General features: G+C 48.0%; 1 protein-coding gene across 1 annotated transcript in view; it reads left to right on the top strand.

Annotated features, from left to right (window-relative positions):
• The window catches only part of ITIH5 (inter-alpha-trypsin inhibitor heavy chain 5), a 61,815-nt gene that overhangs the window by 13,904 nt on the left and 24,882 nt on the right, over positions 1–23,029 (top strand). The window contains exons 6-7 of the mRNA XM_038387715.2: positions 7,479–7,648; positions 10,604–10,720. Of these exons, the coding sequence (XP_038243643.2) occupies positions 7,479–7,648; positions 10,604–10,720 (287 nt within the window). The remainder of the gene's footprint in view (positions 1–7,478; positions 7,649–10,603; positions 10,721–23,029) is intronic.

The following is a 23,029-nucleotide window of genomic DNA, read 5'->3' on the forward strand; positions in this document are numbered from 1 at the left end:
TTGGTGGAGTCATAAAACTGAGGCCTGGACCTTACACAACCATTAAAGTCCATAGGGAACGTCTCACAAGGTAGGGAGCAGTTTGAACTCTGGTGGCCTGGCCATATGCCAGTGTGTTTCATATTTCAGTGCCATTTCATTTAGTAACATTATTCCTTACTTCCCCGCTGTGCCACTGTGGTGCAGCGTGGCTGGCACATTCCATCCCAGAGGTGGCTGCAGTTCAGTGCTAGGTAGCTGCTTTCTGCATTTCGACTCTCTAACTATTTGGCAGTCTCCAGCCCTGCTAGGCAGGGATGCAGTATAATAGCAATGACCATTAAAGATTTTCAGGAGCTATAATGGTAGGAATTCAATTCAGTCTACCTTCAGAGGTCCCTGGCTTTTGTGGCTTTAAGCCAGCATATGTGTACGTGCATGTCTAAACAGAGAAAGAAAACTTTGAATCCTATTAGGGCCTGATCTCCCTATTAGGGAAATTAGGGCCTGATCCAAAGCCCATTAAAGTCAATGGGAGTCTTTCAAATGACTTGGATGGGCTTTGAATCGGGCTTTGAATCAGATGCGACATTCCTGGCTCCTGGGAACTGCTGAGGTAACTTGTGTTTCCATCCAAGCGGACCAAAGGAGACAGGAAATCCTGCCTTTCAGAACACAGAAAAGGTTGGTCTTTTGCCAAAGCAGCAGAGAGCAGGTGCAATGCTGGGGGGTGGGGGGTGAGAGGGAGGATCTTGCATTGCCCCATAGGCTGCTCAGAGCTATTGTTTTTTGCAAATGGGCCGCATAGATCATAGGATGCTATGATTTTGCCTGGAAGTCACTGCACGTTAGCAAAAACTCCAGGCTAACGTCAAGTGGGAGATGGTCTTGCACTAGGATATAAGCCTGAAGGATCATGGATCTCAAACCCAGGTCTGGGGGTCCCCAGACCACAGCTGCCTCCTGGCATCTCGCTGGTACCAGCAGGGAGCACGGGCTGGCGGATCCTTGCTCACAAGAGGCACTGCCCCAAAAGCTTCCAATTGGAGGAGAGGTCCGGCCTCTCTGATTGGCTCAGACTCATTACTTCAGCCCGAAGGAATCACAGGAAGTCGTCTGAACAACTAGGTGAATCCCTGGCCGCTGCTCCATTGGATCTTTCCAGTTAGCCTGACTCCTAAGCTCTGTTTTGTTCCTAATTCAAGCCTTCCTGTCCTGTTCCTGGTTCCTGCTCTCCTGCCTTATTCCAGATCCCTGCTCCTATGCCCCACTCTTGGCTACTGATTCTGGTTCTGCCTCTTGGCTTGATGCCTGCCTCTGGCTCTGACCCTTGGCTCAACCCCCGACTTTGTCTCTGTTGCTGATCTGAATCTTGCTCTGACCACTAGGTCTGACCATCTACATCCCGGTAGGGTCAGATCCTCAGTGGGTGTAAATCAATATGGCTCCAGTGAATTCTGTGGAGCTGCAGTGATTTACACTATTTGAGGATCTGGCCTGAAACGTGTGACTATGGAATAAAACAAAAGTCTCAGTCCTATTCCTATCAAAGCTGAGGTTTGGGCCTGAATGCTGCTGATGCCCAATGAGTTCAGTGAGCCTTGGATCAGGCTTTGGATCAGGCAAAGCATCTGCAGCCGCTGTCGGTAGGATAAAATGATAAAGGTTGTCAGTCCCCTTGATTTAGCTTAGCTGAGGTGAGGAAGGATGTTTCCCCTTGGGGTAGTAGTGCCTGGTGAGGTGCATTTCTGGTATTATGCTTTCCTCCAAAGCATCTGGCATTGATCAAGGTCAGAGATAGGATAACTGAGCAGACACACCCTTTGTTCCAGCACGCATATTCCTGTATTTAAATGATACATGGAAAAACTCAGTTTTGGAGTGGCCTATCCAAATGTGACTCTGTGGGCACCGAACATTCTGTGCAACATAGCAAGGGGTTTAAAACATTTAATAGGGAAAGTTGGACCCATCCAGTTCTATTATTATTAAAGTCTTCTCTGGCCCTTAAAGTTTATGTGAGATATCACTTTCAATGTCATGACTAGAGGAGGGGACTGGAACCCAGGATTCCTGGATTTTATTCATACATCTGATACTCACTGAGTTTTATGGTCTAGATTGTCACCCTTATTCATGTTGAGTGATGCCTCACTCCTCCAGTGGCAATATTGAAACCAGTAAGATTACCTCAGGGATGAGGTGCTGCTCAGTGTAAAGGGGACAATCTGGCCCTCTCTAAACTTGAGCAAGTCATGTAGGCTCTCTGGTAGGCTGTCCCCATCTGTAAAACAGCTATAATGAGGCCTACAGTATTTTTCACATAGGTGTTGATTAAAATTTAAAAAGTGCTTTGAGATCCTTGAAGGAAAGGCCAAATTAGCAGTATAAATGAGAATGAGAGTAACGTTTTTCAGAAGCACACAAGTCCCATTTTCCAAAGTGACTTAGGCTTCCAAGTCATTTAGGTGCTTTCTGAACATTTTGCCCTGAGACACAGGGGTTCCCGATTTATTCTCAGTGATTCAAACCGCCGTAGCTTGCAAACCAAAGAGAAGCTTCCACCTTCCCCGCACCAAATGCTGACCCTGACGATCTAGCGTGGGGTAAAAAATCAAGCTGGGTTCTTTCTGCCTCTGTAACCATGACCGGAAATATTTGAACCCCACCAGCAATGTCTGGGCATTGAATGTTTGTGAGTGAAAAGCCTACCTGCTGTAGTGATTGGCACTATGAGCACGAACAAAATGAATGAACATTTTTCAGATGGATCTAGCAATCAAAACATATCTGGCCATCGCCCAGTCAGGGATTAGCCTCAGACATCTCTGAAGTGCCAAATGCATCTTCAGGATGCATGTGGAAGAGTCAAATTCCTGTCACCTGGCTAGATGTGCACTGGCTCTGCAGTTCCAGCTGTAACAAGATCCTGGTGTGTCCATAAAGCACTTAAAACAGGATACAGATGGAACTTAAAGACACGCCGAGAGGAGGTGCTCTCTGCTGAGGAAGGACAAGAGTCCACACTCTCACATTTGTGAAGTAGCACAACAGTCTTTGTCGTTGCAGTGGCAATGGTGAATGTTGTATTTCTGGCTAGGGATCTGAGCCACAAAGGTCAGACTCAGCTCCAGACTTCTCCACAGTTTGATATAGGGCTTAGGTTTGTTTTGTTTTAAAGATAGAGGCCGTTTGGGGGGTTCTGATTAGGTTTCCTCTCTGACTGACAAAGCAAAGCCAGGTCTCTCTAGCATGTTTCCTTTGTAAGCAGGCTCACAGACATACAAACCAGCTGGGTTTATGTTTTTTTCCAAAAGGAAGCCAGAGGGCACATGAGTTTGGGAAAATGATTTCCTGAGCTGGGCAGGTGTCTGCTCCTTTCTGCCACTGTAACACAGATAAAACAGCGCAGAGGAAGCTGAGGCCAGGAATTCCTGCTCCTTCAGATGACCTCAAAACAAAGCCACTTTCCACATGACGTCTGAGCCCAGAATTCCCTGCTAAGGGCCCATCTACTCATCTGTCACCCTTCTCTCCCTATGAAGCAGTTTGGTGAGAATGTTTTGCCGGTCATGTACAATGAGGATAACACCTCACATTCCCAGGTAAAACCAGACCCTATGATAGTTACCCCAGTTTCCTTTCAATTTTGCAGCTGGTGCTCAAAATTGTGAACTGCAGGGAGGTTTTGCTTTGTCCCCCTCTCCTTCCACCTCCCTAGACACTCCCATTTTAAAGCTCAGCATGAGCTCTGGGCTGGAGTTCTGTATCTGGACTCTCCCAAACTCGGATCAAGTTTGAATTTGGCTTCACCTCTAAACTTCATTACTTGGACACTTCACTCTGTAACATCAGATGAAGACAGATGTTAAGGGGTCAATTTTAGCACGGACGGTTTTGTTTTTGTCGTCCTGATTTGCACCTACAGTTGAATTCTGGGGGTAAATCTAACAATTTGCCTTCATTCCTAGCTCATTGTGGGCATGAATCAGGCAGATGGAAGCTCAAGCACTTGAATCATGCAAGCCATTCGTTCTGCAGGTCCAATTAGACCAGGGATTCTCAAACTGGGGGTCATGACCTTTCAGGGGGTCGTGAGCTTTCAGCCTCCATGCCCAAGCCCTGCTTCGCCTCCATCATTTATAATATGTTAAATATAAAAAAAGTGTTTTTAATTTATAAGGAGGGTCGCACTCAGAGACTTGCTATGTGAAAGGGGTCAGCAGTATGAAAGTTTGAGAAGCACTGAATTAAACTTATAAAAAGAGAGGTCCGAGCCCTTTTGGATATTTACCCCCTAAATATAATCTCAGATTTTCCCCTCTAGTTCAAATGGAGGCCAGGCTAGTAAGGAGCAGGCCGTATTTGCTATGTGTCTACTTTATTTGACAAGTCTCCACATCACAATGGGCACTAGCTAGTTTGTTGGAGGTCTCAGTGGAAAGGACAAAGATTGACTGGGCAGAGTCTGAGCCACTTCCTCCACCATTCCTGCCCCTGTTGGTGACTCTCTAGGTGTCCTTGGCAAAGTCACCTAACCCCTCTCTCCAGGCCTCTAATGTACGTCATGATCTGTACAATGAGGATAACACTTACCCACTTTTGTGAAGTGCTTTGAGATGATGAAAGGTGCTGGATAATTGCAAAGCCGTACCTAGCACTTCTTGATCTCAAAGCACTTTACAAAAGTGATTAGGTGTCATTATCCTCATTTAACAGATGGGGAAAGTGAGGCACAGAGAGGTTATCTGACTTGCCCAATGTCATACAGGAAGTTCGTGACAAGGCTGGAGCTAGAATCCATATCCCTAGATTCACCAGATGGTGTACTTATCTGTGTCCAAGTAAGAGCCCCCTGAAATTTCTGTTTGAGGGAAATGCATAGGGGAAGCTTGCATAGCCACTGCCTGTGATATATGATGTGGACAAAGAGGGTGCTTCCATTTCCAGTGTGATCTGGAGCATTTTACTAACACTGAAGTAGGAGAAGAGAGGTGTTTTCACCTCTGTATTTGGCACTGATATGACCACTGCTGGAATCCTGTGTCCAGTTCTGGTGCCCACAACTGGCACCAAATAAATTGGAAAGGGATCAGGGGAAAGCCTTGAGAATGATTAAAGGATTAGAAGACATTTCTTGTAGTGAAAGACTCAAAGAGCTCAATTTCTTTAGCTTAACAAAGAGACGATGACTTGATTACAGTCCATGAAGTATTGACATGGGGAACAAATATTTGATAATGGGCTCTTCAATGTGGCAGAGAAAGATGTAACATGATCCAATGACTGAAAGTTAAAGCTAGACAAATTCAGACTGGAAATAAGGTTTAAATTTGTAACAGTGAGAGTAATTACCCATTGGAACAATTTATTCTGGGTCATGGTGGATTCTCCATCACTGACCATTTTTAAATCAAGATTGGATGTTTTTCTAAAAGATCTGCTCAAGGAATTATTTCAGGGAAGTTTCAGGCCTGCGTTATACAGGAGGTCAGACTAGATGATCACAATGGTCCCTTCTGGCCATGGAATCTATGAAATATATCAGCCTACCCTTCAAACTCTGATAAAACCCTGGCAGGTGAAGGTGAAGCTCTCCAAGTAAATCAGAAAATGCAAATATTCTTTTAACACAGTGTTACGAATTCTGGACAGTTCCTGCATGTTGTCAGTTAACCAAGATCTTTGAAGAGAGAAAAGATGGATGAAAAGAAGTGTCAATCCCAGCACATCTGGTACACTGTATCTGAGGAGTGTATGTTACTCTAGGCAATTCATCACATTACAGAGCAGCCTTATAAGTAAAATGGAATCAACACTGAGATAAAATCCAATAGAAGAGATATTCATTTATGACTCCTCTTGCATTCTTCTGGGGCTGGAGAAATCTAGAGTGTACACTCGTTAAAGTCACGACTGGGTAATTCTCTTACAAACCCATTAAGACTAATTGTTAAATAGTCTTAACACTTCCTCATTTGCCTCATAGTGTCCTCTTAGGGTGCGTCTACATTGCAATTAAACACCCACGGCTAGCCCTTGTCAGCTGACTTGGGTTCCTGGCCCGCAGGTTGCAGGACTGTAAAATTGCCACGAGGGGGAAGGGTCCCAGAGCCTGGGATCCAGCCTGAGCCCGAACGTCTATGCAGCAATTTTTATCCCCACAGCCCGAGCCCCAGGAGCCTGAGTCAGCTGACCTAGGCCGGCCGTAGCCATGCCGCAGGTCTTTTAGTCCAGTGTAGATGTACCCTTAGGACACAAATCCGGTTCAACAGGACAGGTGGACAGGAAGCAGCTTTTTCAAAGAGGAGGTGACCCGGGGCCAGGATTTCACCCCTGGTGTCTTGAAATGCTTCTGGGTTTGTTTTAGATTCGGGAAACCCTGCGTTAGATTCCTGTAAGTGTAGAGGGAGGGCTTGATCTGCATCTGGCATCGGTCATTGTTGTCCTATTGATCTTATGGAGCGATGCTGATTTACACCAGCTGATCATCAGAGAAATTCCTCTTAGACCCTCTTGAAGCTTAAGAGGAAACCCTTCCCTTCCTCAATATACTCTTCCCTTTACTGCTTCCTCTGGCTGTTCCATGCAGGCCCTGTTGGCCTCAAAGGGCTGAATGAAGATCCCTGTCCATGTTGCTCCTGAAGGTCCTCCTTCCTCTTCCATGGGATGAGTTCACTGCTTTTCCTGCATGCCGAGGTCTCTCAGTGCTTCCACTTCCAGGAGCGGCCAGTAAGAGAGAAAGGACAATCCCATGGTTAAAGCGCTAGCCTGGGACTTGGGAGATCTGATTCAATTCTCTGCTCTGTCACAAACTACCTGTGTGAGCCTGGGCAATACACTTGGCCTCTCTGTGCTTCAGTTTCCCATCTGTAAAATGGGCATAATGGCACTTCCCTGCCTTGGGGGGCGGGCAGGGAAGGGTTTAGAATAAACATTGCAAATGCTCAGATACTATTGTAAAGGTGGCCATATAAGTACCTCTGGTTGACATCAATGGACCTATACCAATTGACATCAGCTGAGAATTTGACCAAGTTTTCAACATGTACTAAAAATGGATGTAGGCACACCCAAATTTTGGGGAACTGCTAGACCAGATCTGAACTCTGGTACAATCTCAATGAAATGCAGCTACCTTTGCATGGAAGAGAGGGAAGCAGAGAACTGCCCCACTCAGCAGGGTTTTAGCCCAGGAGCTGGGGACAAACGACTTCTCTTACAAAATTTGGTAAGAGTACTTTAACAGCCATTCAGACAATACCCAACCTTCAGGTTTAAGATCACCCCCCAAAATAACATCAAGGCCGGGAAGTTAACTAAACCTGTCCATCCCACTATAAGGTGTCAGGGCTGGATGCAGTTAGAGTTGCAAGGGAAAAGGGTAGTTCTTATTTTATTGCAGCTATTTTGCTCTTCCCTGATTTCATAACGTCATGGTGAATCTGTATGACATAAATAGAAAAGCTGTAATATCACTGGTTGTGTTTTCCTACCAGATGACATCTCCCCGCCTCCTTCTACTGTGATCGGCCAGACGAAAACGTTAGCCAAAGTGACCTTCAGTCCCAGTGTTGTACAACAAGCCCAGATTGCCCGCAATGGCATTCTGGGGGATTTTATCATTCGATATGATGTCAACAGGGAGCTGAGTGTCGGGGATGTGCAGGTACAGTACTCATGCCTGACCTTCCTTGTACTATTGACTATGCCAGAGGTAGCTGAACAGTGTTGGATGCCCACATTCCATAACAAATTTCCCCCAACTGAGGGTCATTTCTGCAGCTTGTAGGAGCCTAACGGCCACACCTAAGTGGTATAACATTGACCAGATTGCAGCCACCCTCATACTGCCAACCCCACCGATGATTAATTACCTCTTCCCCAAAAAATCACAAGACTGGCTTAAAAATCATGAGATTTTATCCTTTAAATAACAAATGTTGGGTTCTCTTTTGTTGTCTTTTGGTTTCTCAGCCTCTAGGGTGTCCTTGCTCGCAGTCTAGAAGCTTACTTTTTTCAAAAGACATGAAAGCTGAGATTCGAATGCAGTCTGATTCTGGCAGTTGAGCCTTTAAGAAACAACCGCTATTGGGAGACTTCTGATCCAATTCTCAGAGCCGGCAACACTGACACCCCGTATCTTGAATGTGACTCAGGGGAGGCAACTAGTCCCTGCATGTGATATTCCATCTTTAGCTGAGTAGCTTTCTTCCAGATCATTGCATGCCTTTGTAATCTACCAGAGCCACACCTCTATACTCAAGATGAGGGCAGTCATTATACTGCTCATTGGACCACATGTTGGCTTCTCTTGTCACAGAGTATGTGTTCTTCACACACTACTGATATGCAACAGCAACACAAGGGAACTCTCACTACTACATAAAAACAACGGTCCCTGCAGGGAACTAGCTAAATCCCACATGACAGATAACTAAAACTCGGAGCCCAAGCATGCACTTTATCTTTTAGCGTTAAAGATTCACATGAAAGGGGACAATGGAAAAATTATATGTAAGAAAACAGTCAATCAAAGTCACTCAGCAGCTCTACCCACATACCTAGCAATTTTTCACATGAGCCAAACTGCAGCTATTAGCAAATGAGAGATTTAGTGAACGGAACGCAGATAGCTATGGTTGATGCTCTAAACAGGCACACAAAGAACAATATCCTTTTTAGCTGCACCAGCTATTCACATAGGCTGAAAAATCACCCCTGTGTGAAGACCCACGTCAGTCCTATTTTGATAGCTTCAGTGGGGAGGTGGCCACCCACCCAGCCTCTGCACAATGTCTCAGCACATGGGTGCACTTCAGACAAAGTTCAGTGTATGCATATTTTTGAAGAGATTCACAGATTCTGAGGCCAGGAGGGACCATTGTGATCATCTAGTCTGACGTCCTGCATAACACAGGCCAGAGAACTGCCCCAAAAGAATTCTGAGAGCAGAGCTTTTAGCAAAACATCCACTCTTGATTTAAATATTGCCAGTGATGGACAAATTGGGTAAATTGTTCCAGTGGTTAATTACCCTCACTATCAAAAATGTATGCCTCATTTCCATCTGAATTTGTCTAGCTTCAACTTCCAGCAGTTGGATGCTGTTATACCTTTCCCGGCTAGATTGAAAAGCCCATTATTAAATATTTATTCCTCGTGTTGGTACTTAGAGACTGTTAAGTCACCCCTTCACCTTCCCTTTCTTAAGTTAAAGAGATGGTTTTCCTGGAGTCTATCAGTACCTATCTAAGCCTTTAGTCATTTTCGTGGCTCATCTCTGAACCCTTTCCAGCTTGTCAACGTCCTCCATGAATTATGGCAAGTGGTTCTGCATCGCCTATTTTGAGGCAACCTCACTGCCTTCCTCCCTCCTCTGCTTGGCATCCATGTCCAAGCCTTCATACTCTTTTACCTAGACCAGAGGTTCCCAAACTTTTTTTGCGGAGCACCCACTTTGGAGACTCATGTCTCATGTGTGACCCCCTCACAGGGTCTGGGGAGGGGAAAGGGGGCCTGGTACTCATGGGGGCTAGAAGCAGGGCAGGAGGAGTGCTTGGTACCCCCAGGGGCAGGGCGGTACTCACCACCTGGCAGCTGAAGAAGCCTTCCTCTCTCGCAGCTGTCGGATGGTCTTGGCTGCCAGGACCCAGCTCCCTAACTGTCTTGCTCCTACCTGCCCAGGGGAAGCAAATGGGGCCATGCTGAAGGGTTGAGATCAGCAGGGAAGGCTGCTCCCTGTGAGTACCCGAGTCCCTGCCAGACACAGCTCCCACCTCATTTTGTCCCTTCAGCACAGCTCTGTCCACTTCCCCTGGGCTTTTTCTAGCAGGGGAAACAGACGCCCGGGAATTGCACTGAAAGGCTGGGGGAAGGGGGTTCTGGAGGGGGTTCTGTCCAGCAGGGGACTCGGCACTGCTGGGGTGCAGCCTTCAGCTCCCCACTCACAGAGTCACTGCCAGCTTCACCAGCAGAGGTGGGTAACCACCGGTTGCGGGGTGCTGCAGCTGTGGCAACAGGGAAGCAAGACACACAGGGAGCCTTGTCCCAGCAGTGGAGACCACCCACACAGCCCTGTCCACTTCTCCTGCCAGGCAGAGCTGCCTGGCCCTTCAGGGCTGCCCATCCTCAGACAACTCCATTTGTTCAGGAGCCAGTCAAAAGCCACCTTTGTCTTTAAACCCTGCCTGTCCTTGCCCTCAGTTATCTCCACCATTCCCTGCTTCCTTTAGCCCTACCGTGTCCTCTTTGTGGCTCCTGCCAACTGTAACAGCCTTCCTGTCTCCGTCCGTGCCACTGGCTCCTTTAAAATCTCAGCTGAAAATCTCTCTTCCCCATTCAACCAGAACCACTTAATTCTTTTCCGCCTCTGCTCTGATTCCCCATTGCACCATGTAGCAGCATCTAGCTCTGCTCAGCATTTGGGGACGTCATTGGTACAAAAGATGCTATTCAGAATTAAGGACCAGTACTGCTCCCATTGAGGTGTGTGGCAAAACTTGACTTCACTGAGGGCAGGACCGTGCCCTCCAGTTGCAAGTGGCAAAAGTGTCCTGGTGACGGGTGTGCTTGACATTATTGTGACCTGCCAGGTGTCCTTGTCTTTCTCCCCCACCCTCAGATCTTGAATGGATACTTCGTGCATTACTTTGCCCCTCAGAATCTCCCTCCACTGCCGAAGAATGTTGTGTTCGTGCTGGACAGCAGTGCCTCCATGGTGGGAGCAAAGCTCAGACAGGTGAGCCAGGTGATGCTATGCGATGCAGGGTGGTTTGCTGTGAGGTTACCATGATGACCACTTGGGCTGGTAGTCTGGCCACCAGGGCTATGGGGAAATTACATGGGAAACCCCCGGCACCAGGAGGCCCGTGAGGCATCTCAGCATTTGGAAGGAAGAGGATGGAGACATTACAGAGCTGGGCTCATGCAAACCCTGAGCAAAATCCAGGCCTCACTGAAGCAGTGGCAGATTAACTCACAGGCCCATGGGGCCTGTGCCCAGGGGCCCTGGGCAATTTGGGGGGCCCCCGTAGGAATGCCGGAACCTGTATAGAAGTGGGGGGATCACCACTGCTGGAATCGTAGCCCTGCCCCCTGCTTGTTCTCTTGCCCCTGGAGCTAGGCTGTGGTAGGGTGAGCATATTTTCTACAGGGAAAATGGGACACCACGCGGGGCTTGTCCAAGCCCTGCTCCCCCCGCCCAATGGAGCTGGCCTGAGCCACTCACCTGAGCCCCCCACTTCTCCCACATGGGGCTGGCCTGAGCCCCACTCCACCTGTCCTGGGTGGGGGGTTGGGGTGCCCAAGAGCAGCCCCTGGCCCATATCCAATCCCCTGAGGTGCGCCACCCAGGGTAGGTGGAGGGTCTGGGGCTCACCAGGCAGCTCTTGCCATGGCTTGACTCCGGCTTCCAGTCTGACCAGGGGCCAGGGCCTTGGGGAGAAGGGGAGGAGCAGGGGCGGGGCCCAATGGAAAGGGAGATGGGGGGGGCCCAAATGTTCTTTGTGCCTAGGGCCACAATAAATCTTAATCTGTCTCTGCACTAAAGTCAATGGCAACGCTTCTATTGACTTCAGTAGGGCCCGGATTTCACCCCAGTCTCTGAGAGCTGAGTGACGCTCCCACAACTGCCAACTGGAAGCAACGGCCAGAAAGAGAGGGTGAATGGGGCAAAGTCTATGACACAGCTTGATCTGTAGGACCACAACCCTCCCAAATAGCTGTCTCCTTTCCCCTCATCTCCTGCCCTTTTAGGCGAGGATTAGCCAGAGAGGCCAGCGCTGCTGAAAGCCCCCTGGCCTGTCCAGTAAATGGGGAGCATGCACCTTTACCTAGCACAGGTTTAACCATGCCCCATCAGGCAATGACACATGTCATTTCCAGATAAGCTAAAATGCCGCTGTGGGGGATCTGCACAAGGGCAGAAGCTGGTACGAATCTGCAGGGGCAGTGCTGGGCTGGAGGCATGGCCAATGTGGCTTGGGGTTGGGACATATTATTAAGACAGGTGAGCGACATATAATCAGCCCAGCCCATCAGATTCCCTTGCTAGCTCCATCAGCTGCTGATGAGATGTCTGGGTACAGCCCAGAGCCATCTTCTGGGGTCTGGCTGCCAGATGTAAACCTAGTCTTGAGAGTTTGAACCATGATATTTAGACAAAGCCTTAACTACATGCAGCAATTGAAAAGAGGCAGATCTGTACCAGCATGTGCCCCTGAAACCTCTATGGTTCTACGTAACACTGGACTGTCATTGCCCATTGAATCAAGCGTTTCACTGTAACGGCCCCTTCTCTCTGCCTCGCCGAGCCCTGACTACTAGAGAAGTGCTCATAGTGAAACAGCTCCCACTTGCTGCTTCTGTGGTGATCAGAGAGGACTCCAGAAAGACGCCTATGCTCTGGGAAGACTTGGAGTAGCTTTCTCTCCCCTGCCCCCAGCCTGTGCATTTGTGTTTCAAATTCTGGTCTAACTAGGGGGCTAGGATTTGAGTCTGTTTAGTGCAAGGAGCTGACTGGGTTTAGGAGCAGGTCTCCCAGGGTGAATCCTAGGCCATGCTGTTTGGAATAATGGCGTGAACAAGAAATGCTAATGCCCCATAATCTTAGACCTCGTCAGGAGAAAAATAAAATCCTTTAGTGGTAAAAGGTTAATCCTTCAGTCCAAGACAATACTGGGGCAGCTCACACCAACTCTTGGCAGGCTAGCCATTCAGTGCCTTAATCCCCTGGCTCAGCATTGCATTGCTTGCTGAACACTTTATCCCCCCTTTCCAGCGAGCAGGGCTGGTGGATGAATTGTATTGTAAAATTGTAAAATAGCTAATAGAGAGACAGGGCCTGCCCAGGTATGCATGGACAAAGACAAATTGCCAATGGATAACTGGTGAGCTAGGTGTATGTCTGGTAAGTAAGTTAGTGCCAACGTTGGTAGCCAAATAAATTACCCCCCAATGACTGTTCTGGGCGGCTCCCAGAAGATGGGGGAAATTGGCAGTTGCTACAATGTCTGTGACAGTGTGATTCCAGTATGGTAAGGAAATCACTCTGCCTGAACGGGTCTACCATAACACACGATTTTAAACCACCTCTGGCTTTGTGATCTCCAACTTGATAATGTTGTCTTTAGCTCATCACCATAGACTGTTTTGTGGGAGCATCAAAAAACCACAAAGAGGGGGAAACACAATGTCATCAATGGCTAACGGCTAAAGACTAGCAAGAGAGGCATGTGCTAATGCACGTTGGAGTAGGGAAAATGCTTTCTCTTGCTCTTCTATAGCCGAGTTCTCAAACTGTGGTTCATGGCATGTTTGGCAATGCAGCGAGACCTGGCAGGTCGCACGGTGCTGGCTTTCCTCATTTCCACCTGCTGAATCCCATGAGAAGATAGATAAAAATACACTCAGTACTCTTCTGAGATGTCTTTTCATGGGCGGCATGTGACTCCTCTATTTGGGGAGGCTAGGCATCCCCAGACCATGGCCCTGCCCCAGGGCCCACCTCCACGCGGCCTCCTCCTCTCGAAGCCCCACACACACTCTGCCCCTGCTCGGTCCTCTCCCCCGCCCACCTCTTCCCTCGAGGCCCACTCGCCGCTCGCACCTCTTTGCCTCCTCCCTCAGGTCCCGGCCCGCGTGCCAGCGGGCCAGTTGGCCGGCCGCTCACCGCTTGAGCACGCCTCCTCTCCCGGCCCCCATGCGGGCGGAGCGGGAACGGGCAGAGGCGGAGGGCGGGCGGGGCCTCATGCGGAAGAGAATGAGTGAGAGCAGGGCCCAGGGCAGAGCGCGGGCAGGGCCACAGACAGGGCTATAGCCAGAGTCCCCTTTCAGCAGCAACGCTCTCCAAAGGCGGCGGGCCGGCTGTTTGGGGAGGCTTAGCCTCCCCTGGCCTCTTATACCCGCTGCCCATGTGTCTTTGCCATGTTAGTAGCAGCTATAGCTGCCATGAGGAAGGGTGGTCGTCCAAGCGATTGTGAATGTGAATGTGCCGGTCAGGACGATCGCAAATGAGAATGGGAGGCATCTGTGAGACAAACTTTATTACAGCAGCAGACAAATGTAGGGCTGGAAAGGACTCGATAGCAGCCACCTGTGCTGTGCCAGGACCAGATATACCTAGAGCAGTGATACTCAGACTGTGGTTCGCGAGCCGCAAATGTCTCTTTAATGAGTCTCCTGCAGTGCTTTGCAGCACATGATAGTAAACCACTTAATTATTAACCAGTCTAAGTTATTAACCAATCAGGATGCTTTGACTATGTTATTAACCAATTAAGTTATCAAATTGCACTAAGTTATTAACCCTTATTTGCTGTGAGAATAATATATATATATATATATATATATGTATATATATATAAACTAAATATTTCCCTGGCATACTGTTTAAATACGAATAGTACTATAGTAAAAGAAACAATGAATTCACACTACTGTGTCTCTTTAGGGTAATGTTGATCGCTAATTTGGCTTCTGAATCGCTGAGGTCTGAGTGTTACTGACCTAGACCATCCCTGACAAATATTTGTCTAACTTATTCAGAGAAAACCTCCAGTGATGCGGATTCCACAACCTGCCTTGGCAATGCATTCCTTTTATCAGAAAAAAAAAGCCAAATATTGAACCTAAATCTCCCTTGCTGTAGATTAAGCCGATTGCTTCTTGTCTTAACCGTGCTGGACATGGAGAACAATTGATCTCAACCCCTATAACAGGTTGATTTATAACAACACTGCACAAGAGATAGTGATTCAGAATAATGTAACAGGCTTTTGAAATCCTCTGCACTACATGGGAGTGGAATCTTGGCCTCACTGAAGTCACGGCCCAAACTCCCATTGACTTCAATGGGACCAGGATTTCATCCACAGTGGGCAGCTCTTACAGGTGACCTCATGCTTATGGTCCACTTGTGCGAGTTCTTTTTCTGCTCCTGTGCTCTTCTTTTCACTAAGTGCCAACTAGTCAGTTCCCTCCATCCCTCTCTCTTTCCCAAGTATCACAGTCTTTGAAGAGACAGGACATACGGCTCCAAATCCATTTAGTGCCAGCAGCTTGTCAATGTTTCTGTGAAAGAAACATTTTTTTCCATTGTCTCAGTCCAGCAGGGAAGCTAGGCCTCCATTGCTTCTTTCTGCTGTGGGTCTAACAGCATTTGAACGTGGGTCAGACCCTCATGTCATGTAAATCAGATTTAGTGGTGCTATGATGCTTTACACCAGATGAGGATCTGGTCCTGTGTGTGTCACTCTCCCTACAGCATTTGGCAGACCGGGCATTTGTGAGAGGCAAGAAATTCCAGAGTACGATATATGATTATAAAATACTTTACACACTAGAGATCTAGCAGGTGTCTATTGTTGTTATGCTGGCAAGGAAAGTGCCTAGAGAGCTGCATTAAGTATGAGTCTGAAGGAAATGAGGTCTATGCAATTCCAGCAAAGAATTGGGAAGCACTAAGTTTCGCACACGGGATCAGCGGCAGCCTGTCAAGTTCAATGTGCTGCTTCTTGCAGTGGCCAAAACTCTGGGCATGTTGACACTACAAAGTTAAGTCGACCTAAGTTACATCGGCATATAGTCGCCGCAGTAATTACATCGCTCGTGTGGGTCTACACTTGTGTCAGCAGTGCGTCTCCTCACTAGCAGTGCTTGTATCGATTGTACTGTCAGCATGGGGCATTGTGGGATGGTTCCTGAAAGCCAGTAACAGTTAATGTAAGCAACACAGTGTCTACACTGACACTGTGTCAACCTAACAGCATCGACATTGACTCTATGCCTCTCACAGAGGTGGAGTTATTAAGACAGAGTAGCAGGGCAGTTACGTTACCAGGAGAGAAATTTTAGTGTAGACACTTCCAGAGTTAGGTGCCTTGCATCGACCTAACTGTGTAGTGTAGACCAACCCTTAATGATTCAAAAGAAGGCAAAGACCTTCCCCAAAAGTATCTAGTTAGTTGTACAGTGGTGTTTTTTCAAGGCTGGGATGGGTTGCATACTAGGTGCAATTCCCTTGTAACCCCAGCATGTAGTCGTTATGATCCGATTCCCCTACCTTCACTGGCTGTGGGTGTTGTGGTAGTGAAGACTGAATTGAAAGCCCCATCTACACCTGCTGTAACGGAATCAAGGGATCCAATTATAACATTTTTGTCCCCTGAGCTGGATACAACATTGTTAGAAGTCGTAGTGTTGGTGGGGTCTGACCCTGTCCCTATAACTGGGTTAAATCCCTAAAGTGTCCAATATTTTAGCTTAGTTCTGAGAATATGATGGGTTCCCATCTACACTACAACTTCTAAGTGTGTTGTAACCAGGCCGGGAGACAACAGAGCTGGATCTGTTACAATTGTAGTGTGGGCAGGGCTGAAATGTGACTAGCCCCACACCGGTCGTTTTTAAGGTAATGCCAGTCATGCAGTATTTCTGGATCTGTTTCCTTGGCAAAGCAGGTTTATCTGGCTCACCAGATTTTATTTTGATTGATGAAAAAAATTTCTCACCCCTTGAACACTCATACTTACACTAGGATACCCAGTGGGGTTCTTATTTCAAGATGCTGGGGTATGAGCCAGGTCATACTTAGGGGTATTATGCAGCCACCATATCTATTATCCCATTCTTAAGCAATAGGACCCTAGAAACTTTTCTGGTTTGGACCTTTCATTTCTAATTTCGGGTCAAATCCCCGAGCAAAGACATCGGGCAAAATTTCCACTGACTTTAATAGAAGTTTTACCTGAGTGAGGACTTCTGGCTTTGGCCCAGTAAAGATCCTTCTCCAAGCACTGACCAGGTATTAGCTGGAAGTAGTCAAGCCACTCTGCTCATGCGTGCAAACTGTATGCTCCTGCATGTAACAGGAGATGCTGGAATTCCCAATCTCACACAATGTGATAGCCAGCCATTTGGAAAAAAGGCTCAGAAGGATCAGACTAATCCATTCAGGGTGGTTTTAGTTTTAAAGCTTCTGTTCAGCTCTCTGGCCAAACTTTTAGAAAGTCACAATTAGCTAAGAATGAGATCCCGGTTGAAGGTTCCCAGGGATTGAGGTTTTACTGGGTTGGCTAAGTGTTCTCCTTAGGTGGATTTGCTTTTGTCACCTGTCACATTCTTAGAAAAATCTGAGCACCTTGTATAAACATTTCTCTGCCTCTCCATGCCTTGACACCCAGCCCTCTTTTGAGTAGTTTCAGGTTGATTCTATTGATTGCGTGGATTCTGAATGCCAGCAACCATCAGGACTGTTTGACACCTTCCCTGCCCCACACAAAAGAAATTCCCTGTGTTGCTGAAGAACTGGCTGTGAGTTTTCTGAGTGCTAATCTGGGTGGTGGCTGCTCTCCAGAAAAACCTACCTTAAACTGCCAAGGAGCCACTGAGCAAAATCCTAATCCTAATCGCAGCCTTTAGTGATTTCCAAAGGTACTATGTGAATAGCTGCCAGCCTTTCTGGTTTTATCTGGAGATTTAGAAAATGTGTCTACCCAACCATCTGGATGAACGTAGAGAAATTTTATACAATGTGCCCAGCATAGAGCCTGTCAATATAGATGCCTCCCACTCCAGAATAGCGTACAGTAGAGTCACCTCCATCACTCTCATTAGATGCAAATATGAGTGAATCATTGGAAAAATAGGATCTTCCAGACTGGATCAAACCCAGCTAGTCCAGTGTCCTCTCTCTCGCCGTCACCAGCATGAGATGCTTCAGAGGAAGGTGCAAGAACCTCACACTAGGTAGATGTGGGCTAATGTGTCTTCCACAACATCCCGAAGCCAATAAAATTGAGGCTAAATCAGTCCAGCCAGGGAAGTGAATGCAAGATCTGGAAGTTCAACTCTCAGGACTGTTGGCAAAAGCTCTCCAGTTAATCTCAGTTATGTTGATGAAGGGGAGAGGCCAGACCATAGAGGGCTTTATATGTCAATGATAACTCTTTGAATCGGGCTCAGAGTACATAGGAAGCAAGGATAGTGCAAGTTTTGAAACTGAAATGCTCTCAGGGCCTGACCCAAAGCCCAGTGAAGTCAAAGTGGAAGTCTTTTCAAAGATTCCAAGGAGCTTTGGATCAATCCTCTCATTAGTACATCATGAGATGGGATGAGCCTATGTACTACTGAAGAGACATTGACCTCTCTGCAAAATGAGCCTTTTACTGTGCAAAGTCTTTGCCACTCAGTACACTTACACAAGACATCTTCATGTCTTCTGAGCTCTGACCATGCCTAATTCCATATGAGCTAGAGCTATCATGGAATTGTTTCACTCATCACCCACATGCAGCTACCTCTGGGGTGGGTGGGAGGTGGCAGTTGTTTAACAGCAAGCAGCAGCAATTCATAACAAGTTTACAGTAGGCAGCGAAGAATATCGTCCCTGTAGATTGGCTGAATGTGGACAGGATATAATGATCTATATTGCAATCTGCTTGGAGACATTCAGCACATTTGCAGGTGCATCCCTGGGACTTGACACAGAATAGAATGTGTGTAAGGGAACAAGCAAACTGGAAGATATTTTTAGTCATGGAACATCTGACTCTGAATAGGTCATGACAGGCAACCGACAGGCGGCGGTTGGAGCCTGCCCTTCCAAGTGGGGGTGGAAATATGTACTACTACTCAGGCAAACCCACACATAGTCTACTAAGGACCAATTACTAAGGTCAGAGCGACAACAGGTGATGGCATTGCACCAGGCGTCGCTAGTGAAGTTCCCAGATCTGGCTCAGTGGGATTTGCATGCTAGAATGACTTGAAAAGTGCCGAAGAAGTAAACATCATCTTTCCTGGTGGTGTCCTTGCTTTTCCATTCATGTCTGTTTAAAATGTTTCTCGTTCTGTGGCTGGCAGTAAGGTCCCATATGCCAGCCAGCTAATGCGCTCATAAAAGCCGTCTGGATTCCACGCAGTACATTGCTGCCGGTAAGTGCACTGACAGACTTTTTATTGAAACTGCAGATGATTGGTAGGGTGGGGAGACAGAGGAAAGACTCCAGTGACAGCTAACATTTGCAGGTCCACTAGTTCGGAGCCCATTCTGCAATCCTTCCTCAACTGGGACAGTGTCATCTAGTGGTTAGGGCACAGGAATGAGCGCCAGTGCTGGGTTCTATTGGTAGCTCAGCCACTGAGGACTGAGCTGCTGCAGGACCCTGGGCAAGTCACTTTCCTTTTCTGTGCTTCTGTTTCCTCACATACTTTTTGTCCTGTCTATTTAGCTCAGTGATGCCTATTTAGCTCAGTGGTGCCCAACTATTTCCTCTTGTGCCCCTCCCACCCTTACCAGTAATGAAATCTGTGCACACCTGCTCCCCCATTACTGCACAGCCACTGCTTTCTCAGTCGCTTGGGCTGACTGCAAGCTGGGGGCAGAACTGGGGACAGGGAAGGAGCTGGGGCTAGAGGTGGAGCTGGGCTGGGGGCAGAGCAGGGGGCGGAGTGGAGCTGGGCTGGGGTCAGAGCATGAGGCGGAGTGGAGCTGTGGCTGGGGGCAAAGGTGGGCTGGGGCGGAGCAGGGGGTGGACTGGAGCTGCGGCTGGGGGTAGAGTGGAGCTGTTGTTGGGGCCGGAGCTGGGCTGGGAGCAGAGCAGAGCTGCGGCTGGGGCTGGAGCAGTGCTGGGAGGTGCTCCCTCCTCGCCCCTCATGGGGGCTGGTCCAGGCCCTGCTGCATGTCCCCTCAAACATTCCCCCCCAACCCACCTCCCAGGTGGGCACTCCCCACAGCTTGGAGACCGCTGATCTAGAACATAAGCTCTGTGGGGCAGGAATTGTCTCTGATATATGTACAATATCTAGCACCAGGGAAACTTAATCTCTGTATGGGCCTAAGACATCACTGTAGTACAGATAATGGTTGCTGGAGCGCCCCCACCAAAAAATTAGCGGGTGCTTAGCACCCACAGGCAGCCGGCTTCTTCCTGCCCCCCCAGCATTTCCTGCCTGCCAGTGGCCCTGCTGATGAACTCCTCCCCATCCCTCCCTGCGCCTCCCGCCCGCCACAATCAGCTGTTCCACGATGTGCAGGAGGTGCTGGAAGGGAGGGGGAGGAGCGGGGATGGGGCGCACTTGGGGAAGGGGTGGAACTGGGTGGGAAGAGGTGGGACGGGGCGGAGCGGAGGGGGGGAGAGGCAAGGCGGGGGTGAGGCTTTGGGGAAGGGGGTGGAGTGGGGGCGGGGCCTGGGGCAGAGCAGGGGCAGGAAGAGGCGGGGCAGGGCAAGGGTGCGGGCTTGCAGGAAGGGGTGGAGTAGGGGTGGGGGTTGAGGGGTTGAGCCCCCCCGGCACAGAAGAAAACGGCGCCTATGGCACATTCTACAGTGTTTCCTCACCTCTGACTAGATAATCATGATGGTCCCTTCTGGCCTTAAAGTCTTTGAGGCAGTGTTATCTGGTGGTTAGAGCTCAGGACTGTGAGTTTGCTCAAAACAAGTGTAATAGTCATGTTGGCCAAAACACTGCGTCTTGAACCCAGGTCTTCCAGAGCTAAAAAAAAGCCAGAGTTCCCACGGCTTGCCCTACTTGGTCTGTAACAGACTCAAATCTTCTGTGGATTGGACACAGAGTGGGACCTGTCTCACATTCCCCATTGGATTACATAAAAATACAATGTTCTCAAAACTTGCCAAAAATTGTAGTGACCACCAGGCTGGTGGCATTCAGTCAAATGCTGTGAGAAAAGACTATTTCCTTCATGTAGCGTGTGAAAATGAATGTAGGATAATTGAAATAAAAAGCATAACCGCCCTGGCCTCCATTTGATTCTCGCTGACCCGAGTAGCGGCTAATTGATGTTGAAATCCAGTTGAATGCATCTGTTCGACCGCCGAACTCCTTTCCACATTGTGACAGCCGTAGATTTGTCTTGTGGGGTATAGGGGGAAGGGATCAAGTGCTTGGAATATTTTTCAGGCCTGGGGACTGACTGACTGACTGAGTCTTCTGAGGACAAACTGGGAAAGAGACATTAGGCGATGAAACCAGGGCAGGGGGTAACGTCTCTTCCCTGGGCATTGGCCTTTTCATTATTAGCTCCATGGAAACTGCTTGTGATGAGGAGAGTTGGAAGATGTGCCTGTTAAAAGATAAGTGATTCCATTTAAAACAAATCCAGTGAGAACAGGAATTTAGGGCTTCATTCACCACTGTGTTGCTCTGGCTTATAACTATGGAACTCCATTGTTTACAACGGAGCTATTCCAGTATGATTCCAGTATAACACAGTGGTGATACCTTTAAACCTGAGTGACTTTAACTTGCCCAAGACTTTCTCGCAACGAGTATATTTACAAAACCATTTACTATTCAAATTTAATCTGGCTGCAGAGTTGATAATTAATTGATATAATACTTAGCATTTATATAGTGTTTTGCATGTTCAAAACACTTTATGCACATTCATTAATCTTCACAACAGCCCTGTAAGTGTGGTAAGGTTCTATTATCTGTCTAACCTTTGTGGATCTGTGGCCACCATTCCCTGTAATACCCAAGTGCCTCACAATCTGTAATGCACTTATGCTCATACTGACTCTCTGAGGTAGGGAAGTGCTGTTATTCAAAGGGGAAAATGAGGCACAGAGTGAAGTGACTTGCACAGGGTTATACAGGAAGTCTGTAACAGAGCAGGGAATTGAACCTAGATGAGTGGCAGCTAATGCCCTAATAACTGGACCATCCTTCTCCCAAGCCCCCTTTGCAGATAGGGAAGCTGAGGCCGAAAAGTAACTTCCTCAAGTTACAAAGTGAATCTGTGATGCCCAATTTATTAGCAGGACCTGTAGGGAACCACATGCAGGGCAGCAAGGCTGGCCACCATGGTTATCCTTTTGTAACAGCTCTGTGTTGTGAAGAATAGCCAAACTCTGGGCCCCCACTGGCAGTGTCAGTGTCAAAACACTATTGCCTGGATCGTACAGGAATTGCTCTTGGTTGTGTGCTGGCAATCTGACTGGAGGGGATCACACAGACACTCGGAAAGGGAAGGTGGATGGCAGTCTGTGGCCTGCAAGGTGTTGACTTCAAAGAAAAGAATAGACTGTTTGCTTCGAACAGGGGGCATAGAGTGGATGAGGGAACAATGCAGCAGAACCCGGGAAGGAGCGTTGGTTTAAAAGCTCCTGGCCCAAATCCTGTCTTAGTTAAGAATCAGCTTATGATCTCTGTGGGAATGCCTATGCAGGAGAGGGCAGGGTTAAAGTGCCATGAAGCTCTTGTGAGAAGAGCCCTAGCCTGGGACTCACTATATATGAGTTCAAATCTCAGCTTTGCATGACCTTAGCTCAGTCATTTGGTTTCCCTGGGTATGTCCACACTACATACTAAGCCCTGGCTCTTTTTCAGGTTTGAGCCCGAGCCCCCTCTCTGTCCACAAACAAATCAGTCTGACTAGAGTCAGCAAGAACTTAGGTCCCTGGGTCCTAGGACCCTGCTAGGAGTCAGAGCCTGAGTCCTGCTGTGGTTTGCGTCCAAGCCCTGTCACGTTGCAGTATGGATGCAGTGTGTAAACCCAGGTTTACAATGCAGTGTGGACACTCAGGTGTGTGCTGGGAAACACAAGCCTGGGTCTCACAGACCTTGGTTCACAATGCAGTGTAGGCATACCCTAAATACTTCAGTCCCCCATCTGTAAAACGAGGATGGTGATAATCCTTTCTCTTGTCTGTTTAGATTGAAAGCTCTTTGGAGCAGCGACTCTCTTTTACGAGGTGCTTGTACAGTGCCTAGTCCAATGGAGCCCTGATCTCAGTTGGGGCCTTTTTCTAATGTAATAAAAATAAGGAATAATCATGACACGGTGCACCCTTAACTTTGACATTTCCTGAGCTCCAAGTGTTTTAGGCCCTGTAGCTGCTGTTGATGAAACACTGCTGTGGTGAGGGATGGTGGATCCCTGCTTGTTATCTTTGAGTCTCCAGATCTTGTGCTTTGGCCTCAAAAACGTTGCTGTTTCTTGTGTGTGTTGGGGAAAGGGCTCTTGTGACCTTAAGAATAGAAGATAAAATGGGCAACGTCCTACTGTATCATCCAGTCCATCTCCTGG

The sequence above is a fragment of the Dermochelys coriacea genome, chromosome 1 (assembly GCF_009764565.3).
Source record: "Dermochelys coriacea isolate rDerCor1 chromosome 1, rDerCor1.pri.v4, whole genome shotgun sequence".
Classification (NCBI taxonomy): Eukaryota; Metazoa; Chordata; order Testudines; family Dermochelyidae; genus Dermochelys; species Dermochelys coriacea.